Source organism: Dromiciops gliroides, chromosome 1, assembly GCF_019393635.1.
Source record: "Dromiciops gliroides isolate mDroGli1 chromosome 1, mDroGli1.pri, whole genome shotgun sequence".
Classification (NCBI taxonomy): domain Eukaryota; kingdom Metazoa; phylum Chordata; class Mammalia; order Microbiotheria; family Microbiotheriidae; genus Dromiciops; species Dromiciops gliroides.
This window is the reverse complement of record NC_057861.1, coordinates 218944227-218966392: the sequence shown is the minus strand read 5'-3', so window position 1 is coordinate 218966392 and position 22166 is coordinate 218944227. Positions and strand designations below refer to the sequence as shown.

The following is a 22166-nucleotide window of genomic DNA, read 5'->3' as shown; positions in this document are numbered from 1 at the left end:
AAAATAATAGCACCTATCACCTAGGGTTGTTGTGAGGATGAAATGAGATAAAATTTGTAAAGTGCTTTGAAAACTTTAAAGTGCTATATAAATGCTAGCTATTGTTATTATTTTTAATGTATTTTGTAGTAGCCAGTTAATTTATTGATTATTATTAACTTCTTTATTATTCTCCTTTAGCACAGTGCCTGGTACATAATAGGAACTTCATTGATGTCAATTGATTTTACAAATAAAGAAACTGGGATTTTAAAGAGTTTGAGTGGAAATATTAGGGGTGACATTTTGATACATCCAATAGCTAAATGTGAGTGAAACCATTTCATAGCTAAGGTTCTTTAGGTTTATATAAATGGTGTTTTTAAAAGTTATGTTCTTGGGGCAGCTAGGTGGTGCAGTGGATAGAGCACCGACCCTGGATTCAGGAGGACCTGAGTTCAAATCCGGCCTCAGACACTTGACACTTATTAGCCGTGTGACACTGGGCAAGTCACTTAACCCCCATTGCCCTGCCCCCCCCCAAAAAAAAGTTATGTTCTTGTAAAAGCAAAGATTTGCAGTTAGAGAGAGTTGTACTTACTTTGTTTATTTCTTTTTTTTTGGTGAGGCAATTGGGGTTAAGTGACTTGCCCAGGGTCACACAGCTAGTAAGCGTCAAGTGTCTAAGGCTGGATTTGAACTCAGGTCCTCCTGAATCCAGGGCCGGTGCTCTATCCACTGCGGCACCTAGCTGCCCCAGATGCACTTACTTTGAAAGAAGGCAGTTTGTCACTAGAAAGAGACATCTATGTCCACATTTGCTTCGTAGGGTTCAGTTGTCTTTCTGAGTATGTTATATGGACAGGGGTTGCTAAAGAATGATTGTATACAGATGGCTACTGTACTTTACACATCTAGCTGTGAGGATGCTATATGGAGTATGAAAGTTGGACAGAACCCTGGTAGTCACAGAACGTCATGTTGCTGTGGTGAGAAAAGTATTGTTTCTTACTGTCTTTAGTAGCTAAGTGAGAGGAGGAAAGGGAAAAATAATTGAGGGCTATAGTAACATGAACCAAGGGCATCATAAGACACAAGCAAGGTAAATAGGTTCTCTCTGATTGAAACAAAGAAACCCTATAATAATAAGAAAGCTAATCATAAGCTTTTTTAGGTCTTTGATGCCAAGCTGGCCTGAAGCCCTATAGTCCTCCTATAAGGTTACTGAGAGAGAAATTCAAGGTAGACTTGAAAAATGCATACTTCTCAGAACCAAGGAGTAAGTAGTTAAGAATTAGTGAGAGGGGCAGCTAGGTGGCACAGTGGATAAAGCACGGGCCCTGGATTTAGGAGGACCTGAGTTCAAATCTGGCCTCAGACACTTGACACTTCCTAGCTGTATGACCCTGGGCAAGTCACTTAACCCTCATTGCCCCTCAAAAATCATTAAAAAATAATTCATGAGAAAGGTATTAACATGTATAATGTGTGTCTTGTATAAATGCATCCTGTTCAACAGTGCTTTTGATAGAATTCTATTTTTATTTTTTTAAAATGACGATTGAATGAAAAAGAATGCTCATTTTATATGTCAACCATGCCTAAGTCTAAAGCCCCATAGGGTTTTTATTTTTTAGCAAAGGGTGGGGTGGCAATTTAACTTACTTGTAGGTCAAATATGAAGAGAATTTTAAAACAAAGAAACAAAAACTTTTTTTTAATGCTGAACTTGCCAGCTTCCATCTATGTAGGAAGGGACAATAGAAGTATCACACAGGTGACATCAGAAGTCATTGTCCTTTGGTTGCCTTATTCAGTTGCATTGAGTTATAGTTTAATACAATGCTAAAGTTGGAAGAAACCTCAGATATGAACAAGAATTGCCTCTAAAACACTGTGTGCTATAAATTATTACAATGGTACAGGAGAAGAAACTATCATGAAAATCAGCTGCAGACCCCTGAATCTCGAACTTAGGGAGTTAAAAAACGGTGTTCACAGTATCAAGGCAGACTCTTCATAATTCTCTTTAACACTTTTCTACCTTTTTGTTCCTTAGTTTTTACATGGCTAAATTTGTATCACTTCTATGATTCTTACATATGTATAGTTTTTACTATGCAACTACTTTTGACGTGTACCCAAAGAATGCAGAAGAAATTGGGCTGGCTTACAAAAGAGAAGAATTTCGAACCTGAAACAGTTAGTAGCATCTATGTAATATGAATAAATCACTGGTGCATATGTTGTTAATCCTGAGAAAATGATTTGATGATGGGGTAATAATTTTTTCTTAAATCTAGTCAGTAATTTCTATAGTTTATACCTTATTGTCTATAGAACAAGAATTTCAAGCATCTTTGCTCACAGCTGGGGCTGAAATGTCTTAATTAGTAAGTACCAACTTACCTAGCCCATTATCTTTAGCAGTGCCATACCAGATCACACTTCATCTCCCGTTCAGTCCTCCACCTTTGTCATCTTGCTATCTTCCCTGTTGTGGACATATCCCTCCTTCCTTTATCCCACATGAAAAAGTGCCCTGGATCTCCAGATATCTTGGCCAAAGTCCAGGAAAGAATGAATAAGGCAGCTTTGGAACTCTAACCCTGAGATTGTCTTGTCTTGCTTGAGTGTCCAAACTCACCCAGCTCACTGGTCCCTCACTGGACCAGACTGTACTACGTGTCCCATTTAGATATCAACTCTGGCTATTTTGCTATCTACACTACTGCTGACTAGAGCAAGATGTTGACACTTTATAATTCCATAATTCTGCTTGAGATCGATTACAGTATCATAAAGTTCAGAGATAGAAGGGATATTAGAGATCACCTAGTCTAACACCCTAATTTTGCAAATGAGGAAATTGAGGGCTCAGAAGGGTAAAGTGACTTGCCTAGGCTCACACAAATTATAAGAAACAGGAATGGGATTTGAACATGGTGTCTGATTCCAAATCCAGTGTTCTTTCTATTATACTATTATGCCTTAGTTGTATTCTACCACACTGCCTCATAGTGTGGTCTCATTTTTCCCCCCAAATAGATTACAATCCAAACATAGACACATCTTCTGCAGACAAATAGAAATTATTCCTCCATTCATTCATTCATTCATTCAGGAAATATTTATTAAGTCTTTACTAATAAGGATGCAAAGGTAAAAAACATGACACAAAATCTTTGGCTTCAGGGCCTTATATCCACCTGGGTTTAATATTGTAAGACTTGTTTTGTAGATAAGTGTATTACAAAATGAGGTTTAATGGAGGCAAAGGAAACTTTCAGAAAAGCACTGTAGGGGAATTTTGAGGAGGGAGAAGACACTTTCAGTTGGGGGTGGGGAGGTTTATGATAGTGTCTACCAAAGAAGTGGACCCTGTGCTGAGCATTTTGAAGGAAGAGAAGGATACTAATAAAGATGAGGAAGGAATGCACTCGCAGTGTGGGAGATGACCTGTTTGAATATATGGAGCTGGGATAAAGGTAGCTGCTTATTTTGGCTGGAATGTAGAGTGTGAAAGAAAGATGAAATGGTCACCTAGAAGCACATTATGGAGACAGAAAGACCAATTAAGAGGTTACTGTAGGGGCAGCTAGGTGGTGCAGTGGATAGAGCACCTGTCCTGGAGTCAGGAGGACCTGAGTTCAAATCTGACCTCAGACACTTAACACTTACTAGCTGTGTGGCCCTAGGCAAGTCACTTAACCCCAGTTGCCTGACTAAAAAAAAGTGCTTAATAAATGTTTGTGGGGCAGCTAAGTGGCACAGTGGATAAAGCACTGGCCTTGGATTCAGGAGGACCTAAGTTCAAATCCAGCCTCAGACACTTAACACTTACTAGCTGTGTGACCCTGGGCAAATCACTTAACCCTCATTGCCCCGCAAAAAACAAACAAAAATGGTTACTGTAATAGTTCAGGTGATAAAGGAAAGAGGGCCTGAAAAATGGTGGATGAGAGTAGAAAGAAGGGGATGGAGGCAAGAGATGTTGTGGAGATCAAATGAACAAAACTTGGGAAAAGGGAAGAATCACGATTATGGATTATGAACCTGACTGATTAGAAGAAAGTTGGTACCCTTCAAGGAAGTGGTTATTTTCTGCCACTTTGTATTGTCCACATTTCTCTTATGGGTTTCTCTTCAATTATTAGATAGGAATAAGTGTACAGGCATAAAGAGGATCAAATAATTCACTAAACCAGAATGAATTTTTGATGGAAAGTGCAATTCAAGGTATTTAATTTTCCACCTATTTGTTTCTTTATTTTCATAAACAGAATTTGTCATTCTATGTGTACTTAATCCATATATGCTTATGAAGTCAGCAAACAAGCCCTAATCGATTTGAAAGCATTGTATATTTGTAGTTCTAGAGGAGACAGCTTCTTATCCTAGAAGCAGCAAGGAGCTATAGAGGTTCTTGACTTCTGCTAATTATTGAGTAATAGTTTAATTTTCACTTCTTGCAGGTCTAAGAATTCAGATGTGGGAAAGATTTTATACAACATAAGTTCCCCACATCATCATTCGACATATCTTCTACCTTCATTATGAGAATTGTTGCTTTGTGACTTCACTTTGTTGAGAAGCAGTAATTCTTTTTTCTAAGCTTAATAACTACTTTGTACAGATTATTCTAGTCAGATTTTTATCCAGTTACTTAATGGCTATTTAATTATTCCCTCTTCCGCTGCCTAATGCTCTCTCCCAACTGTTAAGCAGTTCTTTATGGCTATGACATTAGCCTCTCTTTGTGCCTCCCTCCGTACCCTCTACTTACTAATCTTACCCACAAACTTTAACAGTTGACAGAATTAGGTTGTTAAAATGTTAATATATTTCAATATAATAAGAATAAGCATAAGAAAATGTAAAAACTTAAACATCTAAATTTGTGAGGAAAGCAGGAAGTCTGAAGTCACTGCATTCATATAAGTTTATAAAAATGTTTTCCCTCTACACTTGCCATTTTCTTTATAAACCCTTCATATATGATAGAAAAGATTGACATTAGAGAGAACTTCATCTTCTAAAAACTCGAAAGTGAAATCATTTAGTCACTGAATTACCTTGCCATATTTATATACCAAGCTTTAGCAATTCTTTGTGAAAATCGCTGTCTTGATTTTTATCCACCATTGTGCCTGGGAGAAGATTCATTTCTGTTCTACTTTAATCCAGATTCTTAGTTGTTTCATATTTTTTACTCCATGATCTTCCCACCCCAACCTTTGCGTTCCATCTATTTTATGTCATTAGCATGTAAATAATGTAAATTTAGTGTGCTTTGATTTCAGGGTTCTTTCTTGCAGAATTCAGTAATGATGGGTAGGATCAAGATGCTTCAGGACTGTTTGTTGCATTTTCAGACCCAGATATATGTATTAGAGAGAAGGGCAAGGAAAGCAAAAACTATAATGTTCCACCTTTTTATTTGTGTGTCCTTCATATGTTTGCCTGTCTCAGGCACATTAAACAATTCATCCATTTTGCATACATTTAGTGAGGAGTCTGGTACAGTTGAAGAAGCATTAGATTTGAACCTGAGTTCAAATGCTGATGTCACTTAGTCCTTGTGCAACCCACTCCCCACTGGGGAATCCCCTCTTTCCTGCCTCTTTTTTTGTGTTGTCTTCTGACATTAGATTGTAAGCTCTTTTAGGGCAGGAACTGTCTTTCTTTTTGTTGATTGTATCCCTAGAGCTTAGCACAGAGCCTGTCACATAGTAGGTGCTTAAGAACTGCTTATTGGATTGGATTGAAAGAACACCAGAGAGGTAAATGTTATTGCCTGGTTGGGGCAAGGGTTAGGAAGGTTCTTTATAGGAAGTAGCATTGAAATTGTGTTTTAAAGGTTAAGTGGGAATAAAATAGGTAAAGAAGAGAGAGAAGAATGTTCAAGTCCTAAGATTAGTGTAAGCAGAGACATAAAGGTGGAGAGTCAAAGGACATGTTCAAGGAACTTCAAATAGTCCAGTTTGTCTGGAGTATAGAGAATGTGGATGGGATGAATAAGAAATCACACTGGCAAGGTATGGTGGTCTAAAATTTAAGAGGGCCTTCTATTTGAACTTTACTAATAGGAAATGGAGAACCATTGGATATTTTTGAGTGGGTATATATATGTTATGGGAAAGGTTATTTTAGAACTGTGTAGAATGAATTGGGGACTATTCATTTTCCTAAAAATCACCAAACAAGACAAATAACATTCATTTTAATATACTGATTTTATACACAATTTTATATAATACTTTTCCCTAACAATCCAACAGCAAAAATTGAGAAGATTCCTCTTCCTCTTTTTTGGTAAACAATTGCATGGAAATCTAGAAAACTTTTTTCTTCTGGGATTTTTACCTAGGAATAGCTTTTACTTATGAGGGAGCAGTTTTGACACCTTTATATTGATGTCACCCATCTTAATATTTCTTGGAATCTCAAGAAGATTCTTATTTATTACTGATACTGTATGAACTGGAGCTCCTATTAAGCTATCCTTGGGTTTTTCCAACTTATTTTGTGCATCAATTTGAGTAACAATTTCATTCATGTTTGTCTCCCAAACCAATCCTGCCATCACCACTTTTACCACAATATTGTGGAAAATTAACTTCTGTTCACAGACATTTTCAAAACACCTATCTAGTGTTTTCACAAATACTTGTATTAGGTCTAAAATGACAAATTAACTTTTTAAAGGATCCATTTTTGAAGATAAAGTACAAACATGGCAAAATGTTTGTAAATCAGTTTGTTGTCAAATCCATCTATCAGCAGGCCTCTTTCTAGGAAATAACATTTTTGTTTTATTAAATACCAAATGGAAAGTTTTCTTAATTGTTTGTTTCTCTGTGTCTTCAATATAGGGCTAGTAAATTCACATTGCTGGAGTTCCTTATGATTGTTGAAGACAAAAATTGCTTTGAACATGGTGGAGCTGAGGTCTAGAGGTGGTAGAGTATGGCTAAGTAGATGCTAGAATTGGGGCATCCTGGGAAGCCAGATCAGCCTTTCTGCTTCAGGTGTTTCTCTTTTTTGGTACCATCTTGATCTATGCACATGAACCCAAATAATGCCTTTTATACTCTTTGTGGAAGCTCAAGAGGCTAACATATGCCAAGATGTGGACTTGTCCTAATTTGGTAAGGGGTCCTTCCATCTTGGTAGTTTATAGATTTTGGTGAAGGCTGTGTCTATCCTTAGAATTAGCCCAGTAAATCAGAGGGGTTTCTTTATCCATTTCCAATTATCTAGCTTATTGGAAAGAATAAAGGAGTAGGAGTCAGTAGACCCCAGGTTCTAGTCATGGTCTATCTGCGTGACCCTAGGTAAACAAGCTACTTAACCTTTCTCTAAAATGGAATAATAGTTCCTAGAAACCTTATGTAGTTGTTCTCAAGATAAACCAAGATAATGTATGAGGAAGAAAGTTCTTTGAAAGTTAAAAAAACACTATATAAGGCATTATTGTAAGAGATTATGAACATGACAATAATGATAATATCAGCCTGTCTGCTGACATGCTGCATAGCTATATGTAGAGGAAATTTTAAGAACAGAAAGATGAGCTAGGGAGAAATGGAGACAGAAATGGATAGAGGAAGATGGAAGCCGAGAAAGCTTGGTAGGTTCTGAAATGAACATTTAGTGGGAAGTAAATTGCTCTTTTGCTATGTTGCTGGTTTTTTTTTTTTGCAGGGAGGGGGGGAGTTATGTCCATTAGAGTAAGTTATTACTGTGTATCATTGTCCTTTGAAACAGCTCTGGCTAACTCCAGCCAGAGGGACTGAAGTAGTCGACTATAGGGGTCTCCAAGGGAAAAAAGGTCTTTTTCTGGGTTATAGCACTCAGACCAGAGTAAAATGATCTTGTAGGCTACTTGCTATGGGGTCAGCTGAAATCAAAGGAAAGGCCTGATAAAGGTAGAAAATACCACACCCCTGAAGTAATAAGATCCATAGAGAGAAGGAATGCAACATGGTGGCTAGAACTCTGGACTTAGGGTAGGGAAGACCTGGCTTGAATCCCATTTGGATATTTGCTAGTTGTGTTATCCTGAGTGTAACGATTGGAATGACACCACCTGCTGGAGACTTACTGTAGCAAAGCTCCGCCATGAGGAGAAGGACTCTGAGGGCAAGCCATGTGGTCAAGGTCCTTAGCGTCAGAAAGTGACGTTTGCTCGTGGATACTGTTTATCAAGGTTATCAGCCAATCAACTTGAGGAGCCTCCCATTTCTGGGAGGAGGACATGAAGTAGGAAGCAAATGCTGGTGGAGGGGTTCTGTCTCTTTTTGGTTCCTGACCTCACCATGGTGGGTAGGATGATAGGGTCTCTTAGAAATAGTTAGGTTTTTACCTTTCTCTCTGATTCTAATGCTCTTTAATAAATACTTAAACACTTAAACACTCTTGCTAAAGCTTATAATTTATTGGCAACCACTCATTAGATTTTAGATAGTTTAGCTAAAATTTTGGCCCCTTACATGAGCAAATTACTTAAGCCTGTCTTTGCCTCAGTTTCCTCATCATTGAATTGGGGGATAAAATGAGCAACTGCCTGACAGAGTTGTTGTGATGATCAACCTTAAAGCTCTCTGTAAATGCATACTTCCATATGTAGTCTCCCAGGATCTTCTCATTCCATATCTTTTTCTTTCACTTTGATGGTGTTGGTATCAAAAAATAAACTGGAAGCAGATAAGTCAAACTGATGACGTTAGACCACTTCCTTTTAATTTCTCTGAATGTTTTTAATGTTTAACGTCTTCTTCCATTCTGTTTTTCTAGAATCTCACTTATAATAAAAGAATCATAAACCTTTAGAACTGAAGAGATCATCTAGTACAGCTTCCTTCTTTTGAATATGAGGAAACTAAGGCATTGGGGGCTAAAGTGACTTGGCCAATTTTCTGCATTGTTGTCTACAGAACCATCCATTGGGGTATTTTCCTGAAAGTTTTTGATGATGAGTTAATGGCTTTCTCTAGTTTTGCTTTATTTAGTTGGATCTGGAAGGACAACATCAGAACCCCTTGCTTTATTCATCTCCCCTCATTTCACTAGTTCCAGAGTGAGCGTTTGAGATAGGCCTCTGATACAAGGGCTACGGCCGCTAAATCTGACAGAGAAATTTCAACTCTGTTCCATTTCTGTTCTCTTCTTGGGGGTCATTGTCGTGTTTGTTTTGATTGCTTCTGAGAGTATAAAGGTTACTATCACACTTGTGTTGACTTAGTAGAGATAAGGTTCTGGTGAAAATGAAATTAGATGATTCCAAAGTCGCCATCTTTGTATTTCTGTGAAGAATATTGATTAATTCCCAGAGTCTCCTGGTGATTGCCTCCCTTGTATGAGAGCTTAATTGCCAGCATTTAAAATTAGTGCTCTTACTGCAGGGTCAAAATTGAATCATGCAGTGATTCAATATACAAGCCTGCCTATGGAATTCTGGCTCGTGTGGTTTTTATTTTTGCTGGGTCAAGTTGTTGGGGAATAAGGGAGATGAATGCAAGGTTAAAATTATGATATTTGAAATTAGTGCTTTGCTTTTACTTTTTTTTCCTCCTGAAATGCACAAAGGTGAGTTGAGTATGATTATTTGATTGGTTCAAAAGATTTTCTTTTTTTAGAACCGAAGAAATAGTTAAAATTTTGTTTCTGCTTAATATGTAGTTCCAAAGTCACATAGTTCAAATAAATTGGTAACCTAATTTGGATAGGGATGTGGGGAATGCAAATGTTTTAGCTGGGTTTTCCATTATATTCTAGAAAGCTATTTCTTCTGTCAATGGAGATTAGCTCTCACTGGTAATTGGGAAATATTGGCTTTTCAAGAAATATTGGCCTTTTGTTAGTTAAAGCTACAAGAGTTCTCTAACTCTTAATATTTTCTTTTACATAAGTCATTTTGAGTGTTAATTAAATGTTCTCTTCACATCTTAAGATGAAAAATTAGCACATACACCTAAATAAAACCATGGCTGACAGGAATAGGAACAATACCACAGGAATATATCTTTTTTTAACGCCTTGTTACTGAGTTGAATATTTAGTTTAAAATAGAGGATTTAAAACCCCTCAGTTTCCTTATCTGATTTTACAAAATGCAATGAAGAATTTAATTTTTTGACATCTGAGGGTTTTTCTTTTTTGGAGGGGTGGGGTACACCAGACACTTGTGGAGGCATTGAACCAATATCACTTTTTTTCTTTAATGCAGAGAACCATAAAAAGTACATTCCTTTTTGGAAAGGTAGGAACTTCCTTCTCATTTTAGAACAAACCAGTGTGGAATGAAATAGAAATGTAGTATAGTCTTTCACTCACATTCAGCACATTCAGCGCTGTTAACAATGAGAAGTTAGAGAAATTGTCATTAATTTTGAAATTAGGTGGTTTAATCATGTGATGGAATGAGTATGAGAAATTAGTAAAGGCAGATTTTACTTTCTTTACTAATTAAATCAAAATATAAATAACTGTCAGACTGGAATGACTTTGGAATCACCTTTGCTAAGCACAGACAAATGGGGTGCATAGCCAATCACTGAAGGACTCTTCCAGTTCTTTGATTGAGTGATTTTCAATTATTATCTTGAACTCAGAATAGATGAGGAGAGTCAAGTAAACCTCTTTAAAAATACTACTCTTCTGAAGCAGGCTTCAGTCTTCTTTCTAAAACATAGACTGGTCAATATTGGCAGGAATCTGTTAGTTGTCAACAAATGTTTTTTACAATTGTATTGAATTCTTTGGCAGTTTAGGGCAGACCTTGTACCCCAAGGCTGTCTCCAGTGTCACCAACATCAGTCTTCAAGGAGTTTCTGCTTCAGAACCTGCTGTCAACACACATAGGGTTCCAATTTGATTTAATCAGAAGTCTGAAAGGGAAATGAATGGAACGAAGAGCTTGTTTCAGCCACACTTACATCCTAGTTTGACACATTGATAATAAACATGATAGATGGGCAGATTAAAGTTGTCAGACTTATCACCCTAGCGAAAAGCAGCCTGACATGTAGTAGACAGAGGACCTTACTAATAATCTGTGCACTATTCCACTTTGGCCTACAATGTCAAGTTATTTTTTTGCTTCATTTAACCAGGCCATGCTGAGTCTCTCAAGTGACAGCAGGAAGGAAGCTTGACAATCTGTGACAGTGCTTAAACTTTAGGGGACTCATCTGCAAAATGAGAAGTTAGACTAGATGATCTCTTAGTACCCTTATAACTCTAAATACACAGTCCTCTAATGTGAACCCACTTAGGTAGTGGTTTGGTAAAGCAACAGTCTTCTCTTGAAAAACTACAATTTTTCCTGATAACACTTCCAAAAGAAGCATTGGTATGCTACTAGCAAAGTGATACTGGACTTTCTCTGCTTATTACCCCTTTCTCAGAGTATTAATATGAACTAGTAAAAGTATACTACTTTTAAGGGAAATACAGGTCTCATTTGAGGGCAATAAAACCTTTTCAGGGTAACTAGTTTTTGCTGAATGGGTCTATGAGGGCAAAAAGCTTACTTGCCTTGACTCATTTTCTTCAAACTTTCTTATTTCTATTGAAGATATTAGTACCCTCCTATGTCACCTAGGCTGACAACCCTGACTTTTTCCTACCTCACCTCATGTCTAATCAGTTTCCAAGCCTTAATGAATCAACCTCAACAATACCTCTTAAATATATCCCATTTTCATATCCACCTCTTAGCCTTTCCAATATCTCTTGCTTTTGTCTCTAACTTTCCGCTTACAGACATTACCTTAGCATAGAACCCCATCTTTTTTGCCTATGCTATTTAAATAATCTCCTAACCAGTCTTTCTCTGTTCAGTTTTTTCCATTTTCAATCCATCCTTCCCATAGCTGTAAAAAGAATCTTCCTAAAGCATAGGTCTGATCATGTCAATCTCCTACCTAAAATTTTGCAATGACTTCTTATTGTCTCTAGACTTGACCTGGTCAAATCATAAAATCTAAGAATTGGGAGGTGAGTCAGAGACTATCTAGTCCAACTGACACCTGAAAAGAACACAGCTCAGTGGTGCAGTAGATAGAGCACTGGACTTAGAATCAGAATGATTCTTCATGAGTTCAATTCTGGTCTCAGACAATTATTAGCTATGTGACCTTGGGCAAGTCACTTAACTCTGTTTTTCTCAGCATGACAAACCACTCTAGTATCTTTGCCAAAAAACCGCTAATGGGGTCACAAAGAGTCGGACATGACTGAAATGACTGAACAACAAAACTTCCTAGGAAATATCAGTAGACATTGCTTTGCCATTTTTCCAAGGTTAGGACTGTTATAACTATATATAATGCCTTTTCATCTTTATCTTTTCTTTTAACTGGTCATTAATTTAGAACCAGTTTTATCCATTTCCTTCCTAAAATGTGGTTCCTAGAACTGAACGGTTTTCCAGATGTCATCTAACCAGAGCAGACTATGGAGGGAGTATCACTTCCCTTTTTCTTGTAACAATGCTTCTACCAATGCTATGTAAGCTCTTGATAGTTGTTATTGTTATTGTTGTTTCAGCATACTATCAACTAATATGGAAGCTGCTCCACCAGAACTCTTTTCAGACATATGCTATGGGGTTGTTGCAAGTCAGACTGAGAACCACTTCTTACATGTTGAAATTCATCTAGTATTGTGCCCCACCATTGAAAGTACCTCTAGTTAAATCAATGTTTCCAGCTGGGCTAAAAACTGTGATTTCATCATTGTCTGATCTTTTTGCTGTCACTTGACTATCATCATTAATGGAATCAAAAGGGCTGGTATCAGACCTAGGGCCATTTTGTATTCTTAACTGTTTCATGAATTGCTGTGGGGAAAGAAATCCACTTAGTGGTCTATCTGCATTAGGAGAGTCTCTGAATGTAACTTATCTCACCTCCAGATTATAGATGCAGTTTGTCAAGTCCATGATCAGAAGCATTCCAGATAGTTTATGGTTCTTGGCACAGCACCCAATTACTCAACCTCTTGGCCACAATGATGAGTTACCCTTCTGGAATTGAAGCAGGTTTTGCTTAGTATAAGGATCATTTCTCTGTGAGTTAGGTAATGCAATGGATAGAATCCTGGTCTTGAAATCAAGAAGACCTGAGTTCAAATTCAGCCGCAGCTATCTTGGACAAGTTGTATAGAGGCTATACAAGTTGTATAGCCTCTATTTGCCTCAGTTTCCTCATCTGTAAATGAAGATAATAATAGCATCCATCTCCCAGGGTTACTGTGAGGATCAAATGAGATAATATTTGTAAAGTATTTAGTACAGTGTCTGGCACATAGTAGGTGCTATATAAATGCTAGGTATTAGTGTTATTGTTATCACTGCTATTATTATTATTATAATACTCTGTGGTATATGTTATGCATTGGTATGGGTTCTTCCTCCACAAATGCAAGATTGCAACCCCTTTAAGTCTTCTTATTCTATGTGATTCTTACTTTTTCCATACATTCCTCATAGAAGATCTACCCAGATTGGATATCCCTTACAAAGGAATATGATTCTGAATTCAGTTCACAATTTTCTGTTATTGGGAGTTGCCATTCAGATACCTGGTCAAAATTCAATGAGTCATGCATTTGTGAATAATCATTATTATTAATAATAATTAATTTATATATTATATGTTGCTTATTAATATCTAGAATTGTCATAACTAATACATATCTTGTTTTAAGGTTTGTAAAGTATTCTGCATCCATTATGTCTTATGACTCTGGGGAAAAGGGACTGTGGATATATTTCTCCCACTTTGTAGATGAAGAAAAACCTAAAGATTCTTAAAGGATAAATGACTTGGTAATGCCCACAAAGCTAGTCTGATTTGAACCCAGGTCTTCCTGATTCTGAATCAAGTTTCCTATGTTTTTTTAAGAAAGAGAATGATTCCAACAGAAATGTGAAGGAAGGGCATTCTAGGCATGGGGGCAGGCTGCAAGAATGCATGGAGGAATAAATTTTAATATATGGTCTGGTGTCAACTCATAGTCCAGTTGGGTCAGAACATTGAATGTGTAAAATTAGATGATGCTAGAAAATAGGTTGGAATCAGATTATGTAGGACTTTAAATGTCAAGTTAAAGACTTTATTTTTGTCCTAGGGGTAATGGGGGGCTATTGAAGATTTTTGAAAAAAAGAGTGACATGTTCAAATTTGTGCCTTAAGACTATTTTGACACCTGAGTAGAGGATGGATCAGAGAAAGGTGATTAGATAGAAGGAGACCAGGAAAAAGATGATGATGGACTTAAGATTGGTGAGCATGTGAGTTGAGAGAGGGAAGGAAGTGGATATGAGAGACATTTCCTTACCAACAGGGCTTAGCAATTAATCTTTGTAGGGAATGCAGGAATTGGAGGGCCAAAGATGAAGGTACTATGAGTTGTAATTCTATTGTCTAGTTCATAATGTTAGTGAGTTATTTGTTTGTTGCTGAGTCAATTAGAAGTTTGTACCCTTTGCACCTGGAAACTGAAAAAATTATACCCACAACAGCTTCCTCCCAACTTTCTTCATCCCACATTCCAATTTGGTGGGAATTTGTCCATGCTTTTTAAAGATTTCCTCTTCAGCCAAGCAGGCATGTGGCCGAGGAACAGTGGGAAATTGATTAATTTTGTTTCAGGCCACCTTCTGCCTTTGAAATCATATGCAACTAAAAAACCCTCCGCTCCCGACAAAGCACAAAGTGAACATGAGCAGGAGCCGTGGGTGGGCTGTGAAAGAAAGCGATGTTAACTGGAAACTGCAGCCAGCTGAGATGGATGGGGACTCTTTCCACCACTAGGGTAGAGTTGGCACAGGGACTTGAGAGCAGTTTGACTTGCTGAGAGATTCCACTGGGCATTTCTGTCTTTGCTCTTCTTACCCATTACTTCCTTTATATTAGATGGGAGACCACATACTTCCCAAGCACTTAGTCAATAGGCTTTATTGAGTATTTGCTGTATGCTTGCCACTGTGCAAAAATATTCTACAGAGAAGGGAATGATGATCTTAGTCTACAACTTCATTGGAGTTTGGGGTAAGAGGTGGGGAGTGGAAACAGGAAAAATCACCAATGTTGGGACAAACAACACAGATGTGAAAAAAAAAATTATGTCTGTAGGTGGGAAGAACAGTTAGGAAAACGCCTTAATTAGGATCTTGTTTGCTCTTTGGTTGTCAAGAGTAATAATTTGTTTGTCTTAAGTAAAACCCTTGCAGGGACTGGTCGAGTGCTTGTTATATTTATGAGTAAGAAATTTAAAACTTCTGGTTTCAAGTTTACTTTTCACTGATCATTTTATTGAAATAAAGTTAAAAGAATGCAACCACTCCTTACTTTAGGAGGCTGAGCCTTGATTCAGAGTTTTAAGCTTCCATTGTGGGTAGTAGTTGGAGATGTTTTTGTCAGGAAAGTTAGCATAATTACAGTTCCCTGTTTCTCTTCTAATTGCCACATGTACAAGAGGATCCAAATGTCAGTCTCCAGTGATTCTCAGTCGGAACACTTTCCCCAGCACCAAAGACTTATAATCTTACCTTTTGCATGACATAGGAAGGCTCAATCATCTCTGCTCATATCCATGTCATGGCAGTTAAGAAGATGATGATAGATCTACAAAAAGGCCTGTTAAAACAGTTTGGATGGATGTGAAATGATCAGTTGTATGTTTCCCATTAAAGGCTTCTCTGATAATATGATGTCAACTATGGGCAATGCCATTCTCCATGTGGGTCTTCTTCCCTCATCCCCTTACACTTAGAAAATGTTAAATGCAAATGAAGGCTTGCCTATTCTTATTCTGATGAGTGGAGGGTGGTTTGTATTGTTTCCAATGTTTGCTGGCACTATGACTTAGTGGTGACAGGGCTCAAAACTTGCTGAAATTGTTACCTAAGCATGGTTACCTGCATGTGTGTGAAATTCAGGGAGAATGAAAGCCATGAAGCCAAACAATGCTGGTCTTTTAACTTTGCTTGTTTTTGTTCTGTTTTCTTGTTTATTTGTTTTTAGTCCAGCATCTCTGTTTAGGGTGTTTGTGTATTGGGCTAGTTCAATTTGAGTCTATTGTGGGAATATGGTTCTGTAAAACAAATGACTAACAGTCATGCTATTGAAATCCTAGGTTTAGTTTCATAAAACTCAGCAGTTTCTAGAAAGTTAATATTTTGCTTTCCCAAATTTTTGCAGGCTGATCTACAGTATTTAATGACCTTGCCATTTAAAGCCATCTGAGGATCAAACATCCCTTTTTGCATTTTTTGAAATAGGTTCGTCTTTGCAGAAAGGGACCTTGAAGGACAGAATATCATGATAAAGGTTGATGGTGATTGAGGAGCCATACATAAAATATTAATGGTGATTTGGAACTGGAAAAGTACACAGTTGTAGAGAACTGCCAAGCTGGCCTAAGGACCTTCATTTTTACTGCTTCAGGTAGACTTCTAAATGTTTCCACCTTGACCTTTTGTGGAAACAAAAAGACATCTTAGAAGATCAATTGAACAAAGCAAGTGGCCAGTTCATGGGGATAAAAGCGGAAAAGAACTTGCTATATCTAGCAGTATGAACAACAATTTAATAGAAATGGGGGGTCGGAGAATAGGAAGATGATAAACATCATAAATTATTCTTGAGTGAGATTTAGTATTTATTTTTGTTAAGGGCAAGAAGGTTCCTTCTGGCTCCCATTATGGAAATTACATGAGAAGGAGGTAGATCACTGGATATGAGCCTGCTCTGGATGCTTTTATGCCTTCAGAGAAGAGCTTAATTGGAAAAATACTATTTTTTCCCTTGAGATATGAGAGTTTGACTCATCTTTTTTTGGGAAAAATAATCATGTTTCTAACCAGTTCTCTTCATTGGAGTTATCAGGTTAATCATAAAAATGCCATCCAGCAACACTGTTCAAAGGCTTGAGAATAATAAGAATGGAGAATGAGGGTGGGTTGGTGGGCAGGGTGTGAGTTACTTCATTTAATGAAAGTCTTTGAGGATTGTACCAGAAGAAAATGATAGTGTAAATTAAAATGCAGATTTCTCATGTGTTTTTCTTTTAATTATTCTAGCACCAAAAAGGCTTTGTCTAAACAGAACAAAACCTGTTATGCATCATGTCAGAAGAGTTTTGGAGTTGCTCTGAGGACATTTTTGCATTTTTAAATATCACATTATCTTTGGATTAGTGTTGGCTTATGACCTCAGCTTTCAGGAAGTGTTTTGACAGCTGACAATGATAATGGTAGCTCTCATTTCCATGATAAAATATGGAGTGTCAGTGGTGATACTGCAATAAAAATAAAATAAATATTGGTTGTGGTTTCAAAGCTACCTTTGTCTTTATAATTATATCCAGTCTCATTTGGAAAAATGTGAAACATTTTAATTGCCAAATTAGCAACACGAGAACAATCCTTTAGGTGGAATCTTAATGCATTTTATGCATTTTGACACTTTGACTTTGTGTAATTCCTGTCAGTACTTTGAGCCACGAATAATTCCATGCACCATCCCATAGCCTTTGCTATGGTCTCTGTGATACCTGCAAGATTTTATGCGAGTGAAAGTGCGTTTTGCCACTGAATTTTAAAAGAACAGATATAAAGATACTGAAGTTGCATTTTAAAAAGTTATTGGTGATGATGGACATGATTTTCATTTTTCTGTAAGAAAGTGCTTTGAAAGTCCTTTGAATTTGTACCCTTTGTGAGCAGAAAGAAAATAATAGGATCCTTAAAATTGGGAGTTGCGTTCTTTACTTCTTTCCTAGAAGCTTCTAAGTGGGAAGTATCTAAATGTCATAGGAAATAGAGTACTGGCCTTGGAGTGAAGAAGACCCAAGTTAAAATCTGAGCCTCAGCACTTACTGGATGCGTGACCCTGGGCAAGTCACTTAACCCCTGATTACCTCAGTTTCCTCAAGTATAAAATCAGGATCATAGCACCTATCTCATGGAGTTGTTGTGAGGATCAAATTAGAGAGTATTTTGCAAAGTACTTAGCATAGTGCCTGGCATCTAATAGGTGGTTAATAAATGCTTGTTTCCTCCCTTACATTATCTAGAATAGTGCTATACATTTGGCAGGCACCCAATTGACGAGTTTTGAATGAATGAAGTAGATAAAGCTAACCAGCAAGTATTTATTGAACATCTAGCATTATACTGGACAATATTGGAAACATTAAAAAATTGACATAATCCTTACATACAAGGAGTTAACGGTTTCACTGGGGATAGGAGACATGCACTGAGATCTATAATTACATTGATTAGTATAGATTGAAACTTTTCTATGAAAGGCTTTTCATCCTGTGTGATTCTTGTTCTACATTTTTCCTGAAATCTCCTTAAAAAATACACCCGGTGCACAGGCCTCTCTCTAGATTAATTTCTGTTTCTGGGGTGCCATTGTAGTATTTGACCTACATTATTTATCACCCCTTCAGTCCCTGTACATGACTAACCCTCCTCACATTTCTGATCATACTGGTCTTGACTTCTGCGCTTTTTTTGTATATAGGTCTTTGCTGATTTGGTATAACCTACTTATTCCATGTGAATATGTGTATATATGTAAATATATGTAATACACTTATGTATATATTATATATACATATATACATATGTGTATATATACATGTGTATATACACACATACATGCATTGTTGTTTGTCCTTTGTTCTTGAAGACGATAAATAACATCAGGAGGGTGATGTCTTGACTTGCAAGTGAATTGAATTTTAGTGAGGCAAAGCTGTGCAAAGTCATCAGCCTCATTCTCTTCTCTAGGGTCATCTGAGTCCAGGGACAAGACCTAGGTCAGGATGACTAGAAATGGCCCAGGATGCAGTGGGAGACCTTGACCTTTTAAAGCTCAGGTATTTTCCAGATCTCAGTTTGTCTGAGGCAAAGTCCATTGAGTTATTTAAGGGTAGGTGAGATATGAGGGAAAAGATGACATAGTTTGCCTTCTTAAAAAAAATGAAACTGGGAGGGGAAGACCCACAGGATTTCTGGCCAGAGCTGAAAAAAAATGCCATTTACACTCACTCTGAGCCATGAAAACCCAAGCAATGACCAAGTGAGGCTTGAATGTACATACATATGTACATATATACACATATAAACCATATGCTCTTTGGGTCATGTGTAACATGAGTTTATCTGAAATTGTGGTGTTCCATGAGTCATAGGCATATAGCATCATTGGGGAAATATTGATATTAAAAAGAGAGGCTTTTGTGATATTGTTTTGCTTGGGATCTTTTAAAGCAGTGTGGTCAAAACTCAGATAGAAATGGATACCTGCATCCTGTATATTGACTTCGAAAACCACAACTTAACATCATCTATGTTGCATATTTTTATTTATTTTGTTAGACATTTCCCAATTACATTTCAACCTGGTGAATTATGTGGGCCAGGCCTCCTGTTTGACACCTCTGGTCAAGTGCTTGTGAGAATTATCAAATGCCGTCATCCCAATCTAGTCATCATCCATATAACAAGCTTTGTAAACATTAAAGTGCAATATAAATGTTAGTTTTTGTTTTTATTATTGTGTGACATACACAGGCTAGGTTTAGGGACTGGGCCTGTGATTTTATTTGATGTAAGGAGCTCATTGTGAAAAACTTCAACCCATGTAGGTCCTCACCTGCTCTTCTAATTAAATTTTCTAGAGCTGCCTGAGACATTGAGAGGTTGAATGGCTTGCCTAGGGTCACAAAGCTAGTATGTATCATAGGCAGAACTTCAACCCAGGTCTTCCTGGCTTCCAAGACAGCTCACTCTCCATTACACCACACAGCCTTTCATGATATATACTTGAAGCAATTTGTGAGCAAGATAATATGAAACAAAGTGCTAAATTATGTGCTTCAGACAATTAGAGAATAAGGCAATTTCTAATGAGGTGCTAATTTTGTGGTACAGAAAATAAGTACAAAAGGAGGTTAGGGAAAGGAGAGATGAGTGTGGGTAGCAGTCTTCCCTCCTGTCTCTCCTCCTTTTTGGTTTCTTTCATACTCGTAGATGAGGAGCTAGGATACAGCCTTCTAAGTAATCATCTCTTGTGTGATTTCTGGTACGGTTGCCAAGTCTTTTGCTCTTTTAGCTCTAGAGTTTGGCTTTTTAAAAGTGGCCAAGATAGAAAACTCAATATATTCACTGTGTGGGTGTTGCTTTCTGAGAGATGCCTGAAATATTTTCTTTTTCTCACATATCTTGATTAATGTCACCTGAGGATGGATGTAGGAAAGGAGGTAGATAATTATGGGACTGAACTACGATTGTTTCTAATTTTGTGGTTCCTGCTACAGAAATAGTAATTGTAGATCTCCTCTATAGTGGACTGTTGAGAGATACAAATTCCCTGCTCATAACAAAGAATTTTTCTACTCTCTATGTCTTAGTTCCTATTCATCATGCCTTTTCTTCACACAAAAAATGAAACTGTCCTACTTGGGTACTGTTGGAAGACATTCCATGCCTTTAAATTCCCTTGTCTGGAAACACCCAGCTAAATGTCTAGGGATGGGAAATTGTCCAAGAATAAATGCATTTGCCATAGTCTAGTATACTGGTACTGTAAAACCTTGTTAATTTGATGTTATATGATTCACAGGTCTGCTACCTACCTCAGAATCACAAGAATTCATTTCTTAGGTGGGTTTTATATGCTTAACCATAAGGACATTATTGTAAATTCAGTGGAAATATCTGGTCTCACCGGTTCTGAACTCACACTAGATTATGTTGATTTCAGAGTCAATGAAGGCTCTGAGTGACCCTGATTGCCTGTAGTAAGAGGAGATGATCAACCAAATCATTCTTTCATTTCTTTCCCTGTTTCCCCAATGACAAATATGGCTGGTTCACAGGGCCTTAGACTTCATGGAGAAGCAGGCTTGTTGGATGTGCAATTCAAATGAAAGATCCTATCTTTGGGAAACTGAATATCCTTTAGAAATTTTTATTTTTATTTATATCTTTTGTTTTTACATCACTTATATTTCCCATTATATTCTCCCCTTTTCCTCTTCTAGAGAGTCAGTTCTTTTGTCAAAGAATAAAAAAGGGGGAAAATAAAACAGGTTAGTAAAAATAGCCTTCACATTGAGAAAATTTACATGCTTTTTTCTTCGTTGAGAGTTCCTTTCCTTAGCACCTCTCCTTTGGGGACAAGATTGATCATCATAGTTTTGCACCATTGTTTCTATTGGGTTGTTTGTTCTTGTTCTTTTAATTTGCATTATTTACATAGTAATCGTGTATTTTTTGTGTGAGTCTGCTTAGTGTGTATCAATTTATCATCTTACCATACTTCTCATTGTTCATCATCCTTATTGTTTCTTCACAGTGAAACACAGAAGAGTAATGTTCTATTCCATTTATAACATACTAAGCCATCCCCCAGTCTATGGTCATCTATTTGGGGAAACTGATATATCTTTATAAACATAGTTAACTGTCTTAGATTATAGGCTCTTGGGTGATGGGGTCTATCATAAATTGATTTGATAGTAAACATCTCAGAATTAAAAGGAAAATCCTTTTAAAACAATAAGTTATACAGTAAGAGTCTGTCTTTGATGATGCTAAAGTGCTATATATTTATATTTTAACGTTCAGTTGATATATAAGGTAGTCTTGTATAATGGACAGAGGTCTCACCTTGCAGTTAAGAGATCTGAGTTCAAATTCTGCCTCTGGCACATAAAGACTATGTGATTAAATCACTCCTAAGAACATAAGCTGCTCATTTGCAATAGTGAAGGGAGTTTCTATGCCAAGAGTTCTCTACACTGATGAAATTGATGATCTAGAACTTTAGCCCCCCCCCCATAAAGGACTTCTAATAAAACCTTATATTAACTTTATGTTTGATGTAAATGAAGCAAATCATTTTCCCTTGGAACTATTGGTAGCAAGGGTTAGAGACAGAAAAATAAGACTGCAATCATTCTGGAGAACAATTTGGAACTACACCCAAAGGGCTATATATACCCTTTGACCCAATAATACCACTAGTAAATCTGTGTCTCAAAGAAATCAAAGAAAAGAGAAAAAGATTATTTGTACAAAAATATTCACAGCAGGTCTTTTCATTGTGGCAAAGAATTGGAAATTGAGGGAGTGCCCATCAACTGGGGAATGG

At 37.1% G+C, this 22166-nt stretch overlaps 2 protein-coding genes across 13 annotated transcripts in view; one reads left to right on the top strand and one right to left on the bottom strand.

Annotated features, from left to right (window-relative positions):
* Positions 1-22166, top strand: part of LDLRAD4 (low density lipoprotein receptor class A domain containing 4) — a 638510-nt gene that overhangs the window by 191150 nt on the left and 425194 nt on the right. The gene's annotated exons all lie outside the window — the stretch shown is intronic.
* On the bottom strand, positions 6359-6918 carry LOC122736934 (AP-3 complex subunit sigma-1-like). The gene is made up of 2 exons (XM_043979335.1): positions 6854-6918; positions 6359-6653 (listed from the first exon to the last, which is right to left on the bottom strand). The coding sequence occupies exons 1-2, from the start codon at positions 6916-6918 to the stop codon at positions 6359-6361; spliced, it is 360 nt and encodes a 119-aa protein (XP_043835270.1).

Coding starts and splice junctions, on each gene's coding strand:
- LOC122736934 (XM_043979335.1), bottom strand. CDS start 6,918: ATGTTCAAAGCAATTTTTGTCTTCAACAATCATAAGGAACTCCAGCAA. Junction 6,654..6,853: donor CAATGTGAATTTACTAGCCC/TATATTGAAGAC, acceptor TTTAGACCTAAT/ACAAGTATTTGTGAAAACAC.